Source organism: Gorilla gorilla, chromosome 14 (genome assembly GCF_029281585.2).
Source record: "Gorilla gorilla gorilla isolate KB3781 chromosome 14, NHGRI_mGorGor1-v2.1_pri, whole genome shotgun sequence".
NCBI classification, from domain to species: domain Eukaryota; kingdom Metazoa; phylum Chordata; class Mammalia; order Primates; family Hominidae; genus Gorilla; species Gorilla gorilla.
This window is the reverse complement of record NC_073238.2, coordinates 66,312,117-66,336,669: the sequence shown is the minus strand read 5'-3', so window position 1 is coordinate 66,336,669 and position 24,553 is coordinate 66,312,117. Positions and strand designations below refer to the sequence as shown.

At 47.4% G+C, this 24,553-nt stretch overlaps 2 protein-coding genes and 1 long non-coding RNA gene across 4 annotated transcripts in view; 2 read left to right on the top strand and 1 right to left on the bottom strand.

The window, feature by feature from the left end:
• TMEM272 (transmembrane protein 272) overlaps nt 1-17,898 on the top strand; it is a 128,102-nt gene extending 110,204 nt beyond the window's left edge. Inside the window, exons 4-5 of the mRNA XM_031001319.3 lie at nt 4,350-4,432; nt 9,363-17,898. Of these exons, the coding sequence (XP_030857179.2) occupies nt 4,350-4,432; nt 9,363-9,725 (446 nt within the window). The 3' untranslated portion in view covers nt 9,726-17,898. The remainder of the gene's footprint in view (nt 1-4,349; nt 4,433-9,362) is intronic.
• Nucleotides 13,174-23,296, bottom strand: LOC129526248 (uncharacterized). The gene is made up of 3 exons (XR_008670865.2): nt 23,243-23,296; nt 21,662-23,040; nt 13,174-13,304 (listed from the first exon to the last, which is right to left on the bottom strand). It is a non-coding gene; the product is annotated as an uncharacterized lncRNA (long non-coding RNA).
• The window catches only part of DHRS12 (dehydrogenase/reductase 12), a 47,872-nt gene continuing 45,630 nt past the window's right edge, over nt 22,312-24,553 (top strand). For both annotated transcript variants that reach the window (XM_063697624.1, XM_055359909.2), the window contains exon 1: nt 22,312-22,410. In XM_063697624.1, coding sequence (XP_063553694.1) covers nt 22,355-22,410 — 56 coding nt within the window. In that variant the 5' untranslated portion in view covers nt 22,312-22,354. The remainder of the gene's footprint in view (nt 22,411-24,553) is intronic.

Sequence of the window (24,553 nt, the reverse complement as noted above, 5' to 3'; positions counted from 1 at the left end):
ACATTAAATACGTGTTTAAGAAGAACTGGCCAGCCCGATGATTCCCAGACACCTATGTGCCGTCTCAGAATGACTTGGTGAAGATTTAAAAAATACACATTCCTGGGCCCCACCCTGGGAGATATCAATGCAGTATATCTGGGTGGGGACAGACACTCTCTTTTAGAAATCTGTCCCCAGATGATTCTGATCCCTCTAGCCCAAGTTTGGGAGTGACTGGGCTAGAGGTTTCCCAAAGTCCCTTCCCAGTTCCTATGTTCCCTTGTGGAAGCAGGTTGCAAGCAATACAAAAAATGCCCCTGGTGCTAGGTGATGTATGGGCACTCTATACATTTTTTTTTGCTGAATGAATGAGTAAATATTTCCATTAATCACGTATATTAAACAACCTCATAATCCAGAAGTGTGAGGTCTAGCGAAGGTCAGGGGAGGGGCAGGATGGGGGAAGCTCCTTAAGTAGCTAAAAATTGTTATCACATGTCAGTGAAATTAATCTCATGCTCCTGAACATTGCTAATGGGAGCCCTGTGTACAGGACCTAGCTACCCCTATTTACCTAGAAGCCTAGCATGGCTGGGCATGGTGGCTCACGCCTGTAATCCCAGCAGTTAGTGGGGCTGAGGCGGGCCGATTGCTTGAGCCCAGGAGTTTGAGACTAGCCTGGGCAACATAGTGAGACCTTGTCTCTACCAAAAAATGCAAGTCTTGACTTAAAAATTAGCTGGGTGTGGTTGCGTGTGCCTGTAGTCCCAGCTACTCGGGAGACTGAGGTGGGATGATCGTGCCACTATACCTCCAGCCTGGGCAACAAGACTGAGACCCTGTCTCGAAAAAAAAAAAAAACCACAAAAACAAAAACAAAAAAGAAGCAGCTCAGCAGGCCCAGTGTTCTAGGTCCAAGCTCACAGCATATTGGAGCAGAAAGTAAAAGAGCATAGGAGTTGTTGCAAAACAGCAACAACGAAACACTCAGTACCCTAATTGCTTAATGGGTAGGAGCCTTCCTTTTGAGGTGATGAAAATGTTTTTGAACTAGATGGAGGTGGTAGTTGCACAACATTGTGAATCCACTAAATGCCACTGAATTATTCACTTTAGAATGGTTTATTTTGTTATGTAAGTTTCACCCTGCCACCCCTGCTAAAGCCACAATACTAAAAATGGAAACAAAAACAGTATCCTTAGATCTGTAAGACATGAAAGCTAACAGCCTGACAGGAAATAAAAAAGAAGATAAGATTTTAAGGTTTGCAGAGAACTGAAACAGCCAAGTAGTCTGGGGCCATTTAGTGTAAGAGTGAACAATTCAGTCACTTCAGCAGGCCCTGGTGCTATGATTATTACAGTGCAATTCAAAAATTAACACTTATTATATGGCTCTGTTCTTCCAAGAAGAGTTCACAAGATGTTAGGCATGCCCTGCTTATGAAGTTGGGGGTACTCTCCAGAGGGCATTCTATGCAAAATCTGTAAGGTAAGAGAACCCTAGCCTTTGGACCCTGTGGTTAGTTACCTTTCTTTTTGCTTTCTTTTGAGACAGGGTCTCACTCTGTCGCCCAGGCTGGAGTGCAGTGGAGCGATCTCGGCTCACCGCACCCTCTGCCTACCCGGCTCAAGCGATTCTTGTGCCTCAGCCTCCTAAGTAGCTGGGATTACAGGCGCCCACCACCATGCCTGGCTAATTTATATATTTTTAGTAGAGACAGGGTTTCACCACGTTGGCCAGGCTGGTCTTGAACTCCTGATCTCAAGTGATCTGCCCGCCTCGGCCTCCCAAAGCGCTGGGATTACAGGCATGAGCCACCGCACCCAGCCAGTTATCTTTCAAATGAACTTAACTGCAACAATTCATCCACCAATAAGGCTGCATAAAAGAGACAAGACCCCACAAGCCAATTCCCATGGATATTATATTAAAATCACCACATCCACTGCAGAAAGAGGGTTTTGGAGGTGTTATTGCTCCTAGAGCAATATTGGTTATAGAGTTTGTGTTTGGGGTGATGAAAACATTTTGGAAATAGATAGTGGTGATGGTTGCACAAGATGATGCATGTAATTATGCCGATGAATTGTACACTTAAATATGGTTAAAATGGCAATTTTTGTTGAGATATTTTATCACAATAACAAATATTTTAAAAATCACTACATTTGGTAGTTGTTATCAACTGAACTAGGGAGAGATCTAAAACCAAAAAGAATAATCGTGATACTGCAGATCAGACAAGAAAGAAAATCTAGAGTTAAGGTAGGTCCTAAGAAGTACATGAGAACACAGGGGGAAAGATGGCTTTCATTAAATTTATTAGGATCGTTTTAAGCCATCTGTGCACTGATTGACTCTCCTGTGAACAGCAGCTGTTTTTATTCACTGGGAATGAGCAGATATCTAAGCCATTACTCAATGTTCATTTCACAGCTGGCTTTTGAATTGAAAGGCAGCCCATGTCCAACAAATTTGGCACCAAGTACTTAAAGGTCTTTGTGTGAAAAGGCTGTGTTGAGACTTGGAAAGTATTTCCATTTAATAACAAATTCGCCTAAACATCAGAGATAACTAAAAGACAAGCCTCTATAGGTTGATGATTGGATCAACATGTATATTTGACTAAACTCTGTTTTGGGCCCTGAATTTATGGCTCTCTGTATACCTAGAAAATTTTGTTCATTTCAATGGAATATGGTGTAGTCATAGAAAAACAGTTTACTCCCTCTGCTTAAGTATCAAGGCATTTATAGGGAATAAAATTCCAAATCAAAGCTAAAAGTCTAAATGTCATTTAAACAGGAGGCTTTGGTTCTACAGTAAGAATTCCCTTTCTTGGACTCTGTTGACAAATGTGTTAGTCAGGGTAACTTAACTGTGCTGCAGTCACAAATTAACCCTGGAATCCCAGTGGCTTAACACTGTAAGAGTTTATTTCTTGCTTATGCAAATTCCATCATGGCTCAGGGGGGCATGGGGACTTCTCAGGCAATGTGATGACGTGATATTCCAGTCTGCTTCAATCTTGAGAACAATCCATCTCCACCCATGGTTTCCAGGTGGTCAAAGCAGAGGAAGCAAACAACGAATCATGTATCAGTTTTTAAATGCTTTGGCCTGGGCTGGGCACAGTGGCTCAGGCCTGTAATCCCACGCTTTGGGAGGCCCAGGCAGGAGGATCACTTGAGCCCAGGAGTTTGAGAACAAGCTGGGCAACATAGTGAGTCCTTCTTCTCTACAAGAAAAAAAGAATTAGCTGTGCATAGTGGCACATCCTTGTGATCCCAGATACTCAGGAGGCTGAGATGGGAGAATTGCTTGAGCCTGGGAGGTTGAGGCTGCAGTGAGTTGTGACTGAATCGTGCTACTGCACTCCAGCCTGGGCAATAGAGCAAGACTCTGTCTCAAAAAAAATAAATGCTTTGGCCCCAAGGTGTCCCACAGCCCACTGGTCAGAACTGGTCACACTGCCTTGCTACCCAACAAGGGCACATGCTGGGCAGTCAGTGTCTCCCATAGCAAAGGTGTGTGTTAGAATTCATCTGGAGCTTGGTTGTTTGAGCCAGACTGGTCCCTGAGGGAAATGGGCATTTCTTCTTTATATTTTAAATAGACACATCATATCATTGGTTAATAGGTCTAGGGAACAAAGACCTGAGAAAAGTAGACAGAGCATTGCTTTGGGGAGAAAAACTACCATTAAGAAAGGGTAGACTGGGTAGGCTGGCTTGGTAGTACTCTGTATCTGGTAGCTAAGGATATGTGAGTACACGCGTGTTTCCCAGCATGGGGTCCAGTGAGTGACATGGTCAATGGTGATCATATGGTGACTGTGGCTAACATGGCAGAGGGCTCGCTGCACAAGGAGGAAGAGCGGCTCCTCCCTGCCACCTGGCCCCTGGAAGCAGAGTAGATGAGAACCTCATTCACACAGAGTCACATTTTGGAAATGTGACTCATAAATTGAACCTTATTTTAAGCATATCAAGAAAACCGTATATTTACAGGGATCCTTTGAATCCTGAATCCTTGAAAACTTGAGTTCTCATACACTGGCTATTCAGAAAGGCAGAGTGCAACCCATAGCCAGTTAATACCCAGAAAAAAGGTGCAGCGACACCTCGTCCCTGCCCTGTCTGCGGGAGTATTTATCGCCACTCCGCTGTGAGAGCCATTTCTGCGGTGTCAATCCACTGAGCTTCCTGAGGATCAAGTGACTGGTGAGGCTGAGCAGATCCCACAAGCATATGGTTTGCATGATTAACATTTTGGCTTTTGAAGGTGTTCCACTCATTTTCAAAACCGGGCTTTGTGCTCTCGAATGTATTTCTCTCAATCCTCTTCTGTTTGCCCTATGTAGGAATGAAATTTTTGGAGGACTGCCCTATACAGCCCCTCATTCCTTTATATTTGCTAGTGGGTGGCATCGTCGGTACCTTAAAGGTAAAGTATCTTTATCTGTTGTTTGTAGTCCTTGTAGAAATTAACTCACAGGCATCCTGGAATGCACCTGTTATTTGCCTGCTATTCACAGGGGAGCCAAAACAACTTCCACCTAAGCGTGGTTGCTGAAGTGATGGGGCTAGCTCCAGAGACACAGATTTTTCCAGATGCAGGGCATTTACCCAGGGTTGTGCATATTTGCAAGAGCTTCCTTCCTGCTGTTGAGTTCAATGTGCTAAGCTGTGGCTTTGGTCTGACAAGAGTTGATGCAGAGGAGTCCCTGACTGCCAGTTATACCATTGAATTCAGCCAGTGAAATCATGGTCTTTCTCTGTGCTGCTGCTGCTGCTGCTTTTTTTTTTTTGCTTTTTTTTTTTTTTTTTGAAGAAAAAAAAGCTTCGTGTTGAAGGCAGGGTTTGCATTTGGTTAAAATACGTTTGATTTAGCAGTTCCTATTTCTGCTTTTAACTGTACTTCCTAGTTCTCAATTGACTAACATAGGATTAATTGGCTGCAGTTATCAATCAACTATTAAAGTATTCTTATGCCTGAGGTAGGAGTGCTTCTCTGTGACTCTCAAGGTTATGTAGTTAATCTGCTCCTGGGCTGTATTGACATTTGTTTAAACAGAAAAAGCAACTGAAGAAGAAATATCAGGGGCGTGCATAGCCTGCAGTTGTTTTCAAGATCCCTGGCCCACAGAAATGTTACACCTACCAAGAGAAGCTTAGGTCAGCCTCTGTCTATCAACCACTCTTCCCAGTCTTCCAAGCCCACCTCACCACTTTCTATATCAAAGCCAGAAAACACAAGCATCCATTTTCCCAAGTTGGTTTCATTAAAACAAAGCCGTAACACAAGAGAAAACAGAGTCAAGAGTGCCAAGTATGAACTCTCATTCGGACCCAGTGTTGGGTTTCTTTGCCAGCTGCCTTCAGGTGCGGGGATCCTTGGGGAGATCCTGGCCAGTGGCGCTGGTCATACTGTTGATCTAAGACATCAAAGGAACGTCTTGAAAATTGCTGTTCTCATATGCAGTTGGTAGCCACAAGCTCAACTCTGTCGTGGGAGACGTCTGATTTGGGGCAAACCTTAGGAGGCTTTTGTGTTTGAGGTAACCTCACTGTTAAATGTCCCCATCTCCTAACAGCAATCTGGTGGGCAGTGTCCTAAAATGTACAAGTACGCACAATCATCCCCATCACAACATCCCCATGGGATCTACCTGGGACTCTGTTCAGCTCCAAGAAAACCCAAAGGCTCTTGGCTCAGCGGGGCCACATTTTCCCCATGGCCCCCACAGTGTTAAGGGAAGGCTCTAACGGTTTGAGTGCCATAGAGATGCTTAAAACAAGGGCAGCGTTTTCAGCAGTAATTACCTCTGCCTCTCCTGTTCTCACTCATCGTCAAGCTGCCCAGCGGAACTTTCCTTTAGAGATGCTACTGTCCGTGGGGTCTGTTCCTCTTAAAAACAGCAAACTTTTCCTTTCTGAAAGCCAGCCCAGGACCCAAAGGTAATTTGTTTTAGTGAACAAACTAAGGCCCTAATAAGCAGCATTGATTTTTTGCCCTGGCAATCTAAAACCGTTTGAAGCCAAATTAAATTTTTGTGCTCATGATGGCAAGGTAATACACAGTGAGTCCATAACCATTAGAGCAGCGGCAAACAGGATTAGAGTCCCCAGAGGCAGAAGTTTGCCTGTGATAATGATGGTTTGTATTCAACCTCAGAACATGCCTAGGGGGTCCCAACATCCTTCGTGAAATGCATCAGATAGCTTCACAGTATTGCATTCTATGAAGAGAAACTTGAAGGGATGTGAGCTGACATTTCATGGAGCTACCAGAAAGAACTGAGGGTCATGCCCCATTAAAAGATCAGGAAATGAATTAAGTAGGCTATGACCTGCTTTTTAAAAAATAAAATAGAAAATTAGAGTGCCTAGTAAGTTTTGTGTGATACTTACATATGGACATGTGTGTGTTTGGGTGAGTTGACCGTGTAATTTATCATCCTAACTGAGACACTTTTGAGAGTACAAGGGGGCCCTAATAATCATCCTGCCAGAGCAACAGCATAAACCAGGACTTCTCTAAGCCAACAAGGACATGCAGTTACCCAGTGACTAGGACCTGGCATAAAATGTATTTGTTACTGAGGGTCATGTTAAAAGACAGTTTCCAAAACACGGATTCAGTGACCATTGCCTACCCTGCACTCCCCCTCATCTTCCCACATCACCCTTCCTAGTGGCAATTGCTACCTCTAGTAAGCACGTGCTTTTTGCTGATGCCATGCTGACGGCTCTGCCCTCATTTGGAATTCATTCAGTCCTCACCGTGCCCCTTTGAGGCAGGTACTTGCTTCAGGAAGGATTCTTTGACTACAAGGAACAAAAAATCAACTCTGGCTAACTTAAGAGGTCATTGATTGGAAGAGCTCACAACCTCAAAGGTTAGTGGGAGAGAAGGGGGCCAGGTGGCTCCAGGAAGCCTGGGCAGTGGGACCCACTTGCTACGGCTCTTTCCTTGGGCTGGTTCCTTTCTCCTGGCATCATTGTAGCCAAGAACCAGTCCTGGGAGGGCAGCCAGATCTGGGGACACGTGGTGGGTGGGGGAATTCCTCCAAGGAATGGGGCCCTGCAAGGAAGGGAAATGCATGTGAGTGATGGAAACTTGAGCTGGACTCTCAGTTCCAGCTTACAGTGAGGAAACGGCGAGCTGGTGTTCAACCTGGGCTTTCCCAACCACACAGCCACCGTCAGCCAACCTACTACAGGCAATTGGTTTTTCCCCTACCCTAAACCCACCACCCTTCACCTTTGCCACACCACTCCCCCTCAGAGGAGGACCCTCGCACCTCTCCTTGTGCATATGGGTCCCAAGTATGCCCCTTCTTCCAGGCAGCCCTCCCTGGAAGAGTCAGCTCTACTGTGGGTGGCTCTCTGAACTCCCCCAAGGCCTCACTTTCCTTTTCTTAGGGAGATGTTCTGCCTCCCAGCCGGGCTGCAAGTCTTAGGCGAGAACCCTCCAATTTAATTTCCTCCGATTTAATCATCAGTGTACTGTGGTGTAGACAGTGGTCAAAGAGATGTGAACTACTGCCCTTCTCATTCTCTTACTCACTGTGGATCTCAGTGAAGTGACTTAACTTCTCTGAGCCTTAGTTTCCTCATTTGGGCAACAGAGATAATACGCAGCCCCAGGCTAGGATGGACATTAAAGATCACACATACCAAGCATTAAACTAACCACTCTCCTTAGGTTTTGTATCTTTACATAAGTAATAACTCTCCATTTTGGAAAATCAGAGAATGCAGATAAGCACAAAGAAGAAAATCAAAATCATCTGTAAATTTCACCACCCAGAGAAAATTGCTGTTGACATTTTGGCCCAATGGCTCCAGTTTTGGTCCTGCGCCCATGTTTATTTAGTACCTCTAGCCTCAGGCTGGGAGAATTCATTGAGATAATGTATGTCAAGCGCTTTGCCCAGCACCGGGGTCTATTTTTGTACAACATCCATTCCCAGAGTCACTATCACCTCCTCATGGGTAACCCCCAGATCTCTGCCAGGAGTCCTCACTTCTCTCTGTTCACCTCCAGGCTCTGACTCTGCTCCCTGCGGGCCGCTAGGCCCTGCATTTCCATCCAAAATTTTAAATGGAACAAGTCCAAACCGGGAGTCATCACCTACCCAAAGGCACAGCTTGGGGTTTGCTGTTCCCATCTCTCTGTCTCTCTTTATTTTATCCTTGCTTCTCTTTACAGTTTGGAGCCCAGTTAGCTGCATCTCTTGGCTCCTGCTTGCCCTTCCATTTCACTCAAGCTCAGCATCTCTTCCCGCCTCTGCCAGTCGGCCACATCCTCCGTCATCCAAGGATTCTTTCTAATGCCCTGCTCTCCAGGGTTAGGGGTGCCATGAGTGTGGCCTTGGGAGAGGTGGGCAGCCTAGGAAGCCAGAGAGAGCAGATACACAGGTCAGGCTTTCAAAAACATCACAGATCAAGTTGCTAGGCAGAGAAGACGGGGAGCTGTTAAGGCATTCCTTAGCAAAGACCACCTGTGTCCTTCCACTGCTGCATTTCCAGGGGGAAAGTGTGCTCCCCTGTGACAAAGGCATTTGTGGCCAGTTAGAGTCGGGTGGGTCGTGGTGCTTTGTGTAACCAAGTGGCAGCAGAATTTCAAAGGCGTGTCAGGCTGGAGTCAGGGACCATCTACCAGGGGCCCAGATGGTCCGTCCCCCAAGAGTATCACTCCCAGGACAAGGGTCTGTGCTCTTGACTTGAAAGATGTACGAGGACTGAGAGGGACTCTCAGTCCACAGCCCCACTTGGGAATTCCAGATGCCTGAGATGGGGAGTGGTACAAACTTCCAAGAAGAGAGAAAGTAGGCTGGGCGGGGCTGGGGTGGGGAGGAAACGGCTCACAGTACCTGGATTCGGCCAAGCCTGTTACGTGGCCTGGAAGTACCAGGGAAAAGTCTGCTAGGGGTTCCTCCCAAGATAGAGGGATATATTTCAAGGTCCTCTAGCATGCGGACCAGGTGTCATTTTTACATTATGTGTGGGTGCAAATGTGCTAGCACAATACAGGAGAGAGTCAGTCTGAACCTTGATGCAGAGATGGGTTACCCCAGCCAATCCCTTGTCCAAACCAACTCACACATCTAAAAGGAAAACACCACTGAGGATGCTGGCGATGAATTTATGCCTTCATTCTTGACAGTTTTAATTCTCATTCTTCAAATTAAATTTCGTTGCTTGATGGCATTTGTAACTCCAGTGTGTTGTTCACTTTTCATAACACCTTCCTCTCTCTCCTCTTTCTCTCTCCCTACCAACACCCCACCACCGCTACCTTCTATTCCCTCTCTTCCCCTCTATTTTGCTGCTCTGCCTTGCCACCCTGGCTCCCCACCACGCCCCAGGTGTCTCTCCTGTTGTACGACTCCACCAGGATGAGGCGGCTGCTGTCCAAGGCCGTGGTGATTGATGACGATGACGATGACGAATACCCCTGGAGGCAGAATGCGCACAGATACTACATCCACCTCCTGCTGAGCCTCTTCCTCTTCCTCTGGTTCATCCTGGGAAACTATTGGGTCTTTTCTGTGTACCTGCCTGATTTTCTTCCCCCTTTCCAGCAGCCTCAGGACTACTGTGACAAAACCCTGTACCTCTTTGCAGTCGGAGTCCTGGCGCTCAGTCACACTGTGCTGGTCTTGCTCCTGCTGTGCAGCGGCTGTGTCTACCTGTGCTCCAGGTGGAGACTTGCTGCCGATGAAGACTGACAGCTGCCTTGTCCAGCATACCATGTATGCATATGCGTGTGCATGCACGCGTGTGCACACAGACACACAGACACACACACACACAGGTTCAGAGAAGGGCATAAAGGTAATAAAACCTTCCCTGAAGGCATTTAAAAAGCCACCCAAAGACACTGAATATAATAGCAGACTAAAGAAACTCTTGCCTTCCTAGACATGGGGAAATCACTTCTGGTCTTTTCAGAGTGGGAATTTTGTTCTCACAAGAGTTTTCAAAGGGATAATTGTTTTTGAGGGTATGAAGTGTGGGAGGCAAAGAATGGGAGACCTTTTCAAATCATAGTGCAATTTCAATGACTGGTGCAAGAGCAAGGTTGGTTGTTGCTACTGCTGCTGTCATTCAGCCATGGTCACCTTGAAGTTATAGAAAGTGCACAGACTTTCAAACAAGATATATCTTAACTTCACTCGCTATGATGGCTTTTGTTATTAAAAGGAAAAAGATATTCTTTTAGTGACTCTAGCTGCCTTTTGGGAAAGTGAAGGAGCAGTCTCTTCCAGCCCTATATCAGATAGGTTTGACGTGATGGGTGGAACATCCCAAGGTCAGCTATAAAATCTAACAACGTCAAAGCAGTAGCTTCCACACAGGGGGCGGGCTGGCCTGCTACAGGCATTGCGGAGTGCAGCGCCGTGTGCACCATGTGCGGCTGCTGCAGGGTCTTTGCTTGGCCTTGAGTCTGTCTCTGCCTCTGGCTATTCAAGTACCTCTCTATGATCTGTGGCTGGCTGGGTGGCATAAACCAGTTTTGTATGTTTCTGGACAGGTTGCATGAGTTGGGGTGCCATCAGTGTAGCTGTTTTTGGTTTCTGAGCTTAAATATCGAATAATAGCTCCTCAACCTAATGACCAGTTAGGCTTTGGAAGCCTTTTATAAAATGAGATGTCTGGAAGTCCAGGATGACACCAAACAGTGACCACTAACCTTCCCTCTGGCTGCCGCTGTTGAGAGATGAAGTCCAGGTCTGTTGTCAGTGCTCGCTGGGGAGCCTCTTTATGAGCAAAAAGTCCCATGCTTTAGAATTTTGTATGAAGATGCTGTCATGAGTGTTTCTAGGGCAGTGCCCAGGGGTGCGTGGCACCTGCTTAACTGTGCTTCTCTCAGCCACGTGCATAGCATTTCTGTATATTTACACACTGCTGAGCTGTGTTTATTTTTTGACTTTGTTATGTTTTTGTGCTTTCTCATCAAACCAATCCCTGAGTGGCCATGAATGGAGGCACCTCCCTTCATCAGAAGTGTCAGCTCAAACCAAGAGGCTCATTCTTCTCTGTAGCTTTAAGAGAAAGGCCCCGTGAGTCCCATGGGGCCTTCCCATTTCAGTTTAGAAGCACTCCCCGGGCAGTCACCATTAGTCCCCCTTTACTGCCAGGTGAGAAGAAAGTGCTTGGTGTGCCATCTGCTGGACAAAGGAAGAACAGCCCTTTTTTTGCCCCTGTCCCTAAGGGCAGTTTCTGTTTTCATTTTCACTTGAGCCATGGCAGAAGACCAGCGGGTGTGCAGTTTGCAGATCCTACCTCACCTATGATGCCCGATTCCATCTTCACTGTGTCCCACGTTGCCCTCTCTGTGTTGGGGACTGGGGAGAGTCTGTGGGCTATGATACTGGGGTGGACACGAGTTCCATGGGCTCCTCTCCCACCCTCCTTTCCCCAGTCCATGACTCGTCAGCCATTCCCAGTCACTTAGCCAATGCTTGGACATCTGTGAGCAGCAAAGACCTGGGCCCAGGGGCGCCTGCATGACTCCCACATGAAAGCCTCTGAGGCTTCTGTTGCGAGGGCCTTGGCAAAGGCGGAAAGAGCTGTGAACAACCATGGGCATGAAGATTTCTGTTAGCAGATGGCAGGTACTGGTTAGTGCTTTGGATACATCAGTAGCTAGGTCTCAAACATTGGACATTCTCAGTTTCTGGTAGGCATGAGTATCACCAGAGTGTTGCAGAAATCTTTCCCAGAGGGAGTGGTGGATGAAGTGTGCTCATTCTCATATGCACCCCACCAGCCCACCCCCAGTTGCAATGGAGAATACTGGTCATAGGTCCTAAATAATTGCTAAAATCTGGACTATATTTTTAGCTTTGAGTTTTCTTGTCACCAAAGCAGTAAGGAAGAGGTGATGATCTCTTCGTATAGGTCACACGTCTTCCCTAGTTTGAGGTTACAGTGAGCTATGATTGCGCCACTGCACTCTACTCTGGGTGACAGAATGAGACCCTATCTCTAAAAAACAAAATTACCCCCTTCTGGGGAAACAGGTTAGATCCTAAAGAAAATGTTCATGTGCATCCATTCTTAGAGGGGACACTGAGTGGTTCAGTGGGTGACATCTTCAAGTGCAGCAGGCTTTGAATGATAACTGATTAAGGCCTCCCTCAGGAGATGGTGAGATGGTTATGATAAGGCACATTTCAAGAAAGAGGCTCTGGGGCTAAGTAAGGCAAATGGTCTATAACTGTGGTTCTTTGAAGTCTGGCTTAATCCAGGGATGACACCCAGACTGTCTAGGAAGGACTGAGCTGCATGCCCTTTAAGTGATCACCTCTTAGTATAATTTCACTGAGCTGGAGGTGAGTGTAAGAAGTTCCTGGTTATAGAAGAAGTTATAATCCTTGGCATGGCCTGAAGTAGGCAGTCCACACTGATGTGAAATGTGCTGTGTATACCTGGAGAATGAAAATGCCCATCTAAGACTGGCCCAAGAGCTGGGCAGCCTTCCTCCATGGGAACCTGGCAAGGCAATGGGAAGTGGACATGGGAACACCTGAACTTTCTGGATGCTATGAAACCTCAAGGGAACAAATTATGTGGCAGAGAGGGATAATCTATTCTTCCCATCTGAGAAAAGACTGCAGCAAAGATAAACTATATGTTGAGGTCATTTTATTTGCTACATCGGGCATCATTCTAAAAACCATTCTTTGCCTGAATCTATATAAATGACAGTTGAAAGCAGTAAAAGTGGGACTGTTTCACTGGAGTCAGCCACACTAGTGGTTCTCAAACCTTGGTGAACCCTCAGAGCTACCCAAGGACTTGTTTGCAATGCAGAATCACAGCCCCCAGAGACTGACTTGTGGGGCCCAGCTGGTTCTGATTTGGTGGCCAGAGAAACCGCATGTGTGCACTCGGGCCACACATACAGCCTGGACTGGCTTACGTCAGGCCCATCCTGGTTGTCACCATGAGGACAATATAATGTCACTTCCAGTACTTCGTGTTATTTCCTTCTCTTTTAGTATGAGAAGTAGCCAAGTTGTCAATAGCTTTCATCTTTGTGTAACTGAATCTTGTGCTTCATTTCCTTCTGGGCATTTTTCATTGTTGATGAAATAAACTTTGTTCAATTTGTTCCCCAGTGTCTTCCTTGAATACCCTGGGGGAAGAGAATCCTCCAGTCCTTGGGATGCTTCATTTGTTCTTTCTTCCAATGGGATTCCTGAGGGTAGACTGTGTCCACAGAAGCTGACAACCTGTTCTAGGCAAATTTTGCTCCATAAAACTCATAATCCTCATAATCCTCAGGTGAGTAGATGAGTCTGTAGTGGAGAATTGAGAAAAATGATCTAACAGAAAATTCTTCTTAGTAATCCTAGTGATAATTTATCTTTTATAAGTATAGAACTAATAAGACGACTAGTCTGTCTTTTCTAGAGATAGAATTTCAGTAGTTCACTTTTCAGGTTAGCCTAGCATCACAGCAGCTACGTTATCTTGGATATCCCAGGAGACAGCATTTTGCCATTGCAAGCAGAAGAGAAATAAGAGAAGAGTGTTTCCAAATACATCTGTTGTTTTCTCTCTCTCTCTCTCTTTTTTAGGAGATGGGGTCTTGCTCTGTCACTCAGCCTGGAGTACAGTGGTACAATCAAAGCCCACTGCAGCCTTGAACTCCTGGACTGGGGTAATTTTCTTACCTCAGCTTCTTGAGTAGCTGGGACTATAGGCATGCCACCATGCCCAGTCAGGTTTTTTTGGTTGGTTGGTTTTTTGTTTTTTGTGGGTTTTTTTTTTTAAGAGATGGGGGTCGCACTATGTTGCCCAGGCTGGTCTCAAACTCCTAGCCTCAAGCAGTCCTCTTGCCTCAGCCTCCCAAAGTGCTCAGATTACAGGCATTAGCCACCTCACCCAGCCCTGTTCTTTTCTCTAAGACACTTCCTTCCTTTGTTATACTGGTCAGCTTTTAAAACTTACTGCATTGTTCAGAGAAGTAAGCTCTGCTTCATAGGCAAAGGAAAAGCAACTGGGACTTGCTGCTGGTATTAAGAGTTTGCACATACAGCATGTTCCCAAAAAGGCTTGTGACTCAAAACGTCCCTCTGTTCTGATTACTTCCTACTTACCCTATTGGTGAGGGAGGGGTCCCTGTCCTAAATAGTGGGAGAAGCCCAAATGCAACCCTTCCCCCACTGGACAGATGTGATGGACAGCAGCTTATTAGTCACTAGACTCACTGCCTGGGGGAGGAGGACACAGCATGTTATGCAGGGCCACATGGGGCTTGCACTTGCGAACAGAGTGGACCGGCAGGGGCCGTGGGGGTCATGCCTTATAGTAGCAAGAGGACCAGGTAACCCTGTGTTCCCATGGGAGGAGTTTCCTGTCTTGCTTGAGTAATTTCACAGACGGGCAGTGAGGTGAAACCCATTAGGTTGGTGCCTGGGTGAGTGGTGGTGACTGACGGTACTGGTCAGGTGGGAGACCTTGCCTGCTGGGTCAGGGGCATGCCTGGTGAGGGCAGGGGAACTCACAGAGGAACTCACAGTTAAGTCCTTGGGCCTCTGTGAGGCTCAGAGATGTCAAGGCAGCCCATAGAATTGTAGGCCTTAGAATACAGCCTCCTAGAGCCACCCCTGCCTTTCTTTGGCCTTATTCTCTGGGTTTTCTAGTCCTGGGTTCAAATCTGTCTTTGAATTTTCTCAAATTCTCAATGCCGGAAGGGAGATGTAATCAGTGGTGAGATATACATTGCCAAGGAAGTGAAAAAAATAAAAAAGTCTTCTTGACCACTAACAGTAGCCAGATCAGAACCCTCGCCGCCTGCTTCCTGACAGCAGGCTGGCACATCCTCTTCTCCAGCCTTCCAGTGATTTTCCCACCACTGCAAAACTCTTGCTGTCTGATCGGACTCTTGCAAACTGATGTTTTTTACTCTTTATATCTTTTTTTGAGTATTTAAGCTGCTATTTAATACAGTGTCCTGTAGCCTGTACCTTTCCATAGCCATCAAAAAGAAAACAGAAAAGAAAAACATTTCCTACATCAATTTACAGTTTATACATTTGTTTATAAGGAAGCCAGTTTGGGTTCGATTCCCAAGTCACTGGGGAAAGGGGTTGAAGCCCAGATTCCCCTGGGATCCCTTCTGTCAGCCCAGCATCCCCCCCCCCGCCCCCAGCAGCAGGTGCTGGCGCTAATGGCGCACACCTGCACCCTTTTGTGGGGGCCACCTTGGTTGACTGGAGCCAGCTGGAGCCTGACAGTTCTCCCCCCTCCCAGTTCACCCCACCGACAGCCATAGCTAAGGGCTGAGTCGGGGAAGAGGGAGGAAAAGCCCAACTCCCTTGTTTCAGGGCAGGTCAAACTTGAGGCATTTATGCTCCGGAGCTGCCCGCGGGATCAGGTGAAAGCAGGGCTTCGTGGAAAGCCACATCCTTTCCCAGCGCTTCCCTTTCCCCAGTGCTTCCTCCCTTACCCTAGTTCATTTCTCCCAAGACCAGACCCTCAACACATCCCTTATCCCAGAGCTTCATCTCAGACTCTGCTTCCAGGGAAGCCGGCCTAAGCCAGGGTTATTTCTCCACAGCTGGAGGCATGACATAAATTACTAGTATATCCCCTTTTACAACCCTTTTTATTTTCCTAAAATGATGATTTTAAAGCTTTATTTTTATTATAAAAGTGATACATGCTATGGCTAGAGATTCAAATCGTGTCAACGAGTATGAAGTAAAAAGTAAAAGATTTGAAGCACCCCCCCAACTCCCGGTCCCCAAAAAGGTACCCAGTGTTAATTCTGTAGTATCCTTTTGGAATATGTCTATGTATCGTTAAGCATAAATATATGTACTTTTTACATACATTATGTCAGACTAGGCTGGGCGTGGTGGCTCATGCCTGTAATCCCAGCATTTAGGGAGGCCAAGGTGGGCGGATCACGAGGTCGGGAGATTGAGACCATCCTGGCTAACATGGTGAAACCCCGTCTCTACTAAAAATACAAAAATTAGCTGGGTGTGGTGGCGTGTGCCTGTAGTCCCAGCTACTTGGGAGGCTGAGGCAGGAGAATCGCCTCTACCCGGGAGGCGGAGGTTGCAGTGAGCCGAGATGGCGCCACTGCACTCCAGCCTGGGCAACAGAGCGAGATTCCATCTCAAAAAAAAAAAAAAAGAAAAAAGAAAAAAAAATTATGTCAGACTATTCATATTATTTGACAAGCTGCATTTTTCTATTTCCTGGATCATGGATTTCTTTCCATTACCAGCGCAGAGCTCTGCCTCAAACACGACTAATATGTATTCATAGGACTCATTTTAAGAGGCTCATCCTCTGTAACTTGCCTGGTCTCTCATTTCTGTGAATCAAAATGGGAAAAGCAGTAATGTTCATTTTGACAAATGAACAGCTGAGAGGTCAGTTTGAGAAACTGTTTGCCATTCCTCCTGTCGTGTACCTAAGTAGGCCCCTGGCTGAACCGGGCTCCTAGGGAAGTTCGTTGCAGGGCCTTTGGATTAGGCACATGATGCACCTGAGGGAGACTCACCTGGACGCGACGACTCATCGAGCACCTGAGAGGAGAGAGGTTGATTAGGGTGGATGCTATTCTCTATGTTCCCCAGGAGTGTGAGAGTCAACAAAATCCCACCATCACCAAGGAAACCATTAAAAAATCCCAGCACTTTGGGAGGCCGAGGCAGGCGGATCGAGGTCAGGAGATGGAGACGATCCTGGCTAACTTAAAAGTATAAAAAATTGGTCGGGCGTGGTGGTGGGCACCTGTAGTCCCAGCTATTCAGGAGGCTGAGGCAGGAGAATGGCGTGAACCCGGGAGGCGTAGCTTGCAGTGAACCAAGATCATGCCACTGCACTCCAGCCTGGGCAACAGAGCAAGACTCCGTCTCAAAAAAAAAAAAAAAAAATCAAAGCCACCTACTTAAGGACCAAACTATCCTTCCAATATCATGTGATTGTGTGAATACCTACAACTGAGATATATTCGGCAACAGATACAAGACGGAAGCAACACCTGAATATTGCAGAAAGTATAAAATGTATGTTAAGTTACATAACAAAAATTAATAATGTACCACAATGAGGTGCAATCTCATACGCATCAGGATGGATGCCATTAAATAAAAAAAGGAACGAACTCTGAAGATAACAAGTTGGTAAGAATGTGGTGAGTCGGAGCCCTTGTGCAATACTGGTGGGAACATAACGTGGCACAGCAGCTATGGAAAAGAGTAGGGGGAAGGTCCCCCCAAAATTAAAAATAAAATTGCCATATCACCCAGCAATTCCACTTCTGGGTATACACACAAAAGAACTGAAATCAGAGTCTTAAAGAGGTATTTGCACACCAATGTTCATATTAATATTATTCACAATAGCCAAGAAATTGAAACAATCCAAGTGTCCATCTGTGGATGAATGGATAAACAAAATGTGGTTTATACACACAGTGGAACACTATGCAGCCCTAAAAAAGAAGGAAATTCCGAAACTTGCTACAACATGGATGAACCTGGAGGACATGTTGCTAACTGAAATGAGCCATCCACAAAAAGGCAAAGTGTGATTCTACTTAGATGAGGTCCCTAGAGTAGTCAAATTCATAGGGATAGAAAGTAGAATGGTGGTTACCAGGGGCTGGGGAAGGGGACAATGAGGATTTCTTGTTTAATGGGTACAGAGTTTCAGTTTGATAAGATGAAAAAGTTCTGAAGATGGATCGTTGTGCGGCAATGTAAATGTACTTAATATTGAACTGTACACTTAAAAATGGTTAAAATTGTAAAATTTATGTTGTGTGTATTTTACCATAGTCAAAAATAAAAATAAGTAATGTATTTCTCAGTCCTCCCAAGTCTCCACAGTCACTCAATATTAAATAGCTGGCCAGTGAGGGGTCATTTGGTCATTGTCTGCATATGCAGGGCCAGGCTGCAAACCCAGTCTCACTCTTAGTGACTGCAGTGCTCAGCATCCAGCTCTGAGTGCCACTGGCTTAGGGGTTTGGGAGTGGGAGGAATCCTGGTAGAAAAAACTGTGGGAATTATAAGCTACCCTGTCACACCCAAGAACAAATCAACCAACCAAAAAAGGGGAGGGGACAGTAGTGGAAGTTTCCAGTCCCAGAGAAGTTACTAAAAGAAGAAATGAGACGCCACGGTGGGACACGTCCCTCATCCTTACAGAGAAGGGGTTAAGCATGTGGCATCTGGACCCAGACCGTCAGGCTGGGATCCTGGCTCTGCCCCTTTCCAGATGCGTGTGATCTTGGATGTGCCACTGAAACTCTCTGTGCCTCGTTTTCATTGGTAAGGAGATTAAAACAGTGCTTGGCACATAGTAGGTAGAGCATTTGTTAAATAAGATAAAATTTTCTTTATTTCACCCTCATTACAATGCTGTGAGGACTGTACAGTTATGCTCCTCTATAGAGGGGAAACTGAGGCTCACGGAGGTAAAGTGTCTTTTCTGAAGATGCCTCAGAGCTGAATGTGGACCTTCTGACTCTCTATCCCAGTTCTCACCTTGGGTCTGCATCCCTCTCCCGCCTGTGTAGGTGGCCCTTCTCCTGAGGCCAGAGGTGGGTACAAGGTGGTACAGAGAGTGTGGGTAGGGCAAGCTACAACCACCTCACCAAGCAGCCTGCATGCTGTCACGCTACTCCTGCCCCAGGCACCACTAGAGAAAGCCCACGGCTTTTGCACTCAGAACAGAACTTGCTTGCCGTAAAACTGAAGCCCTAGAAGCAGGCTGCATGAGAGTTTAAGACGAACACGAGTCCCGTTTGTGGAAAATCACTTTCTCCATCAACTTGGCTACATGGAGACTGACCACCCTGGCTTCACTACTGCCCCACTTTGGGCCCATCTCACTGCCAATGTCTGCAGTCCTTGGAGGGTGCACAGGGCTGGGAAGAGGAGATCTCTGCATGTTTTAAATCTAAGTAAGTGATTCATGCACATGGTACAAAATTCAATGGCACAGAAGGCATTCAATGTAAACTGAGTCTGTCTCCCGCCTCGGCTCCCCACTGCCAAAGTTCTGGCCAGAGGCCCACATTGTGATTAGCTTCTTGTGAAAGGAAGGAAACCCCTAAATCCAATTGATTTGTTAGGTAGGAAGTTGGTTCAGATGGGCAACAGACAGCCCTGGGTCAAGCCAGTCTGTAAAGGATGATGGGCACCGAGGGACATGGGGAGGCAGCAGGAAGGGCCTTTCTACACGGTGACTGTGTCAGCTGCGGAGTGGGGAGGAGGGTGGGCTGGTATCTACCACATACCTCTTCCCTGGGCTGCTGCTCTCTTCTGCTAGGAGTGAATGCCAGAAAGCAGTTGCCTTGGGTTTCTGATAAGGCTTTTGTGATTGAGGCTGGGATCCCATGACCCGCCCCCCACTTCTTGTCATTAGGAAAAGCCCAGTTCCTTAATCCATGTACAGGCAGGGTCAGCACCTGTGCATGGTCCACACTGAAAAATAAGGATCAGCATCAGAGACCTTCTTCTCCGCTCTCTGCCTCATCCTCTCTTCCTTTTTGTTCCTTTCCCTTCACTGTCATTTCCATTCCCCACCCCCAGTTGTACACTAAACATGTACATGAATGGTGCCTAGCTTCCTATGAGTTTATGATTTATGGTTATTCATCTTATTAACTAAGTGGCTTTGCCAGGTAAAATATTAAGGCACCATTGCCATTATGACCTTGTCTTCCATGATCTCATTGGCAGCTGGGGTTGCCATGACAACTTGGCTAGAGGAACTGGTATGAGCTTCAGTGGAAGGCGATATGAACACTGGTTGTGTGTGTGTGTGTATATGTGTGTGTAAGAGGATACAGACTTCTCATCATGTGTATCTGTTGTGCAGAAAGCCATGGATTTCCACACCTTCTGCTTCTCCTTCCATTTTGGTCAAAATTAGCCTCAGGGATCTAAATCAATTGGAATGGAACTCTGGAGGATGATTTCTTTGTTTGGCTTTTTGAGTGGCAAATTGGAACCAGGAACACAGAAGAAATATTTTAGTGGCTTTCCACCCCTGGGAAATGAAGCAACCCTATCCACTTTGACATTTCTCTTAAAAGCACCCTGGGCCTAACTTATTTAGCATCCATATGTAATTTTCTTAGTAGATGTATAGAAAGTTGGAGCTGAAAGGAGCCCTGGGTGGCACCTAGTCTGGCCCCCTTTTTGTTCAGATGAGAAAAACTGAGGCCCAGAGGCTAAGTGACTTGCCCCCATTTAGTATGATGCAGCAGGGAAGGTGTGGGCTCTGGAATCATACTACCTGGTCTCAAAGCCTGGCTCCACCATGTATTTACTGTGACCTGAGTCAAGTTATGTAACCTCTCTCAGTTTGCTCATCTGTAAAATGGGGATAATAGCAAGAGTAACCATATGGATCAGTGTGAGAATTAAGTGCTATAATCTACAATGCTTGGCACACTTTAAGCCTTCCATACATTTTATCACACGGGTCACACAGGGAATAACTGGCAGAAATTGGACTAGAATCCAGCTCAGCTGACTCCAGTTAAACGGGAACATTCCCTTGTGAACTCCATACTGCCCTTTGTTTGTTTGTGTGTGTTACTTGGCATCCAAGTGAGAGTGGAAGCTCATTTTGAGACAGGGTTTGGCTTTTCCTAAGACCTCCTCTTTAAATGTATATAATGTATACACTAACTACCTCATGGATGCTTGATTTGAGGCTAACACTGGACACCTCATGCCCTCATGGAAATTTCTTGAATGTACATGGCTGTAAGCGCAGGGGAAAAAGGAATGAGAAGAAAACTTGAGGGAAACCAACACTTCTGATCACTTCGTATGAAACGAAGCTCTTTATAATGAATGCCTTTAATCACAACCACCCCACGAGGTGCGCATATTCATTCCCATTTTACATATTAAGAAACCAAGACTGAGGGCGTATGCAGCATGCTCAGGTTCACCTGGCTAATGCAGAGAGCTGGGTTTGCAGCCACACTTTTACTTCAAGGGGCTGCTGACACCCTCCAAGAGACTTGGTGGTTCAAAACTATTTCTCATCCCCTCTCTGCGAGCCAAAAGCCTATTTCCTGAGGTGTTGAGAGAGATTCAGAGCAGATTGACACCTTTTCCATCACTGACACAAAGGAGGGTATAAAAAACAGTATGTAGCCCTGGGGATCTAAAATATTTTCCCAGCCAAATCGGACAGGCATTGAAAGTCACACCAGGCTGGGGTGGTTTTACAAAATGCCACTTGTTTAAATTTCCTTTCATCACTCTGTCAGGAATAACAGCAACGTAGTGGAGCCTCAGAGTCCTGTTTAGAGGGGCGAGCTGTTCCGGGGAAATTTATTTCAAAAGTTATTCTGAAGTAAAAACTTGCCCACTGTGGAGTGAGGTTGGACAGTGATCCTATATCCTAGGTAATGAGGCTATTAAAGCAGCTGGTCTCTTCAGCTTATGTAAGTGGGGCCCAGTCTCTGGGCGACTTGGGTAAACCGTATAGAATTTAACAGGGTGACTAGGAGTGACAGCAGCAGTAAGACCCCCATTTCTAATGTGGCGTTAGGGCTGGAGGTTAGATGTGGACAGGGGTGTCTGAGTCCTACATAATGGGGCTGGATGACTAGTCTGAGATCTGGGTTCACGCAGCAACCACACTCTTTTTTACTCACACTGTTCATCTGGGCTTGGGTGGAAGGAGGCTGATGAGGATTTGGGGGAAATCAAGGGGCTCTCCCTGGCATTGCATGAAGTCGCAGAACCAGTGGCAAAAGTCCAGACTTTGAAGACAATTACTTCTCGGGTGGGAGCCCCAGCCCTGCCTCTTGCCTGCGATGTCGCCAATCTGACTGCGCTTGCTGGAGACGGGAAATGTGGCACGGCACTGCATCCCCCAACAGGTGTAGAAACTTAGAGAATGCCAGTTATTAAAATAACCCTTATGATAACACCAATTCGATGCAGAAGTCTTTTAAATATCATAAGCCTCGTCGTTTTATTCCACATGGTTTTCTAGGTAACCAAATTCTAGGAGGTGCGTTGCAGGGCCATCTTCGCATCCCGGCCATGCCCAGCAGGACGGTGTTCTCTAAACGGCGCTGATGCCCGATTTCAACCCCGAGGAGGCTGCGGACCTCGACTGCGGCCCCCACCAGGGCCGGTCCGCCCTCACTCCACCCTCTGAGGCTGGGGCGGAGTCGACCGGCCGGCCCCGAGACCCCTTGCCTTCCCTGTGGAGCAAGGACCCGGAAGCCGCGGCTCTTACATAACCGGGATGATGTCAGGGCGGGCGACTCCCGGGGGGCGGGACCAGGGCGGAGGCCGCGCCGGGAGCGCGGCGGGGCTAGGCGTGGGGCGCGCCCGGCATGTCCCTGTACCGCAGCGTCGTGTGGTTCGCCAAGGGGCTGCGCGAGTACACCAAGTAAGGCGGCGCGGCGGGGCGCGGGGCCCCGGGCTGTCACGTGGCCCGCCGCGGCGCGGGCGAGCAGGGTTGGCGGGGACGCGCCCGCGGCTCCTTCGCCCTCTCGCTGGGCCGACTAAGCGTGTCCAGAACGACGGGTGCGCCCGCCGTCTAGCGACCCACGGCTGGGCGTGGGGCAGTCGCCAGACTCCAGCCGCTCAATGCCCGCGACCGAGACTGGCGCCCGAGGGGCGGGGCTGTGGCGCGCCCAAGCCCAGGGCCGTCCCACTGACGTCAGGCGGCCCCGGCGCCAACGAGCCTCTTGGGCGGCACCTCGGCGACCCGCTGGGTGTGCTCCTGGAAGTGTCTTCGTGGTGCTGCTGGCGGCGTCAGATAGGGCTGGATCTAAATCGCTAGCCAAGGCTCTGTCCTAGTGCCTTTGGGTGTGTTTCCTTTAAGAAGATGCAGCACCTGGACTGCGACCTTTGGCTCCAGCTGGAACTTTCCAGCCTGGGTCTCCAGCCAGTGTGGCGGTGCACCCAGTGTGTGCTTCTGGGGAACGGTGCGTGGTGGTTTCGTCGCCCCGTGACCACGCTCAGTGTGCCCTAGTTGGCTCTCCACCTCATTGTGGTTTTAAGAGGTGACGGGTTCCTGTGACGGAGGAGAGATGGAGGTTTTCTCTTAGAATTGATTAGGCTAACCGCTGGTTCTCAACCCTGTCTGCACATCAGAATCACTGGGCGAGAATTAAAAGTACCCAGTTTTCAGGCCCCATCCCTACAGATTCTGATTTAGTAGATCTGCACAGGGGCCTGGACTGGCATTTCATCCAAATGCCCCAGGTGATTCTCACCTCTGAGAGGCTTCTCCCTGCACTGGGGCTTTATCAGTTCCCACGGCAACCTGGCCAGCACTCCTAGGGGAGGTAGGAGTTGCAACTCCCTACTCTTCACCCCACATCGTTTTGGAGAAGGTTCAGCTCTGTCTCAGGAGCCCCTGCTGCAGAGAATGGTGGAGAGTGTAGTCGTGAGCCCTGTCCCACAGTTTTTAGGGGAATACAGCGGCAGCCTCTTTCTTTCAAAGGGGTGTCCTCTGGCAATGACCATTAATTGCTGGATCTTTCCACATTACACAGCATGAAAGCTTAAGTCAGTTTCCAACCGGGGGTGGGCCCCAAGGAAAGCAGACTGTAAAAATTTCTCCCAGGACTCTTTCGCTCTGATTTCCCCACCTTGAGGGAAGGTAGAAGTGAGGCCAAGGGGCCCAATCCACCACAGATTGGTGGGGGAAGGGAGGGGAGGGGAAGGCAGCTGGCAAAGTTAGATGGGTTTTCCTGCTGTTGTGGATTTAGTGAATAGGAGAGAAAAACAACAACCTTGTTTTGACTTCAGTGTGAGAGCGCGGAGTTAGAGTTTACAACGTTTCTCTTGGCACAAGGATTTTTATAAAGCCTCCTTATATTGGGCTCCTAAGGCAGGAGGATCTAATCACTGTTTCCTAAACTTTGCTGAACCTAATAATTCCCTGGGGCAGTTTTAAACAGACTCCTAAACCCTGGGCAAGTGTGGATGGGTCCTAAGCAAATTTCATATTTGGGTAAATTGAGGGTGTGGGGAGACACAGATACCTGCCAGCTTCCTCCTCCCCATCCCTGTCACCTCAGCTTCAGGAAGCAATAAGTACAAATGTCCTCTAAGCTTGAGTCAAAATCACTGGCAAGGCACATGAAACCACAGGTTGCCAAGCAATCACTTCTTGAGTCAGTAGGCAGGGCATTTCCAACAGGTTTCCAGGTGATGCTGATGCAGCTTGTCTGGGGACTGCCCTTTGGCACCGAGGCTGGGTGTTGAAGAATGGAACACCCAGCCTTTGGCTTGATCACCTACCTTCTGGTGACCTTGGGAAAGTCATGTGTGTGTGTGTGTGTGTGTGAAAAATAGAGACTGATATCTAGAGACTGATTTCTAGAGTGAAAATAAAATGCTTCCCCAATAAGGGGCAGAGTACATAAAAGACGTCTTATTAACAACAGATCGGACCAGGATGGAATTCTTGTATGGAAGGCAAGATCCAAGGCAGAGGACAGAGGGCGGGGACATGTCCTGCAGGCCAGGCTGGTACTGCCCGCTTGGCAGCACTCCCAGTCTGGAGTTTGAGGAAGAGG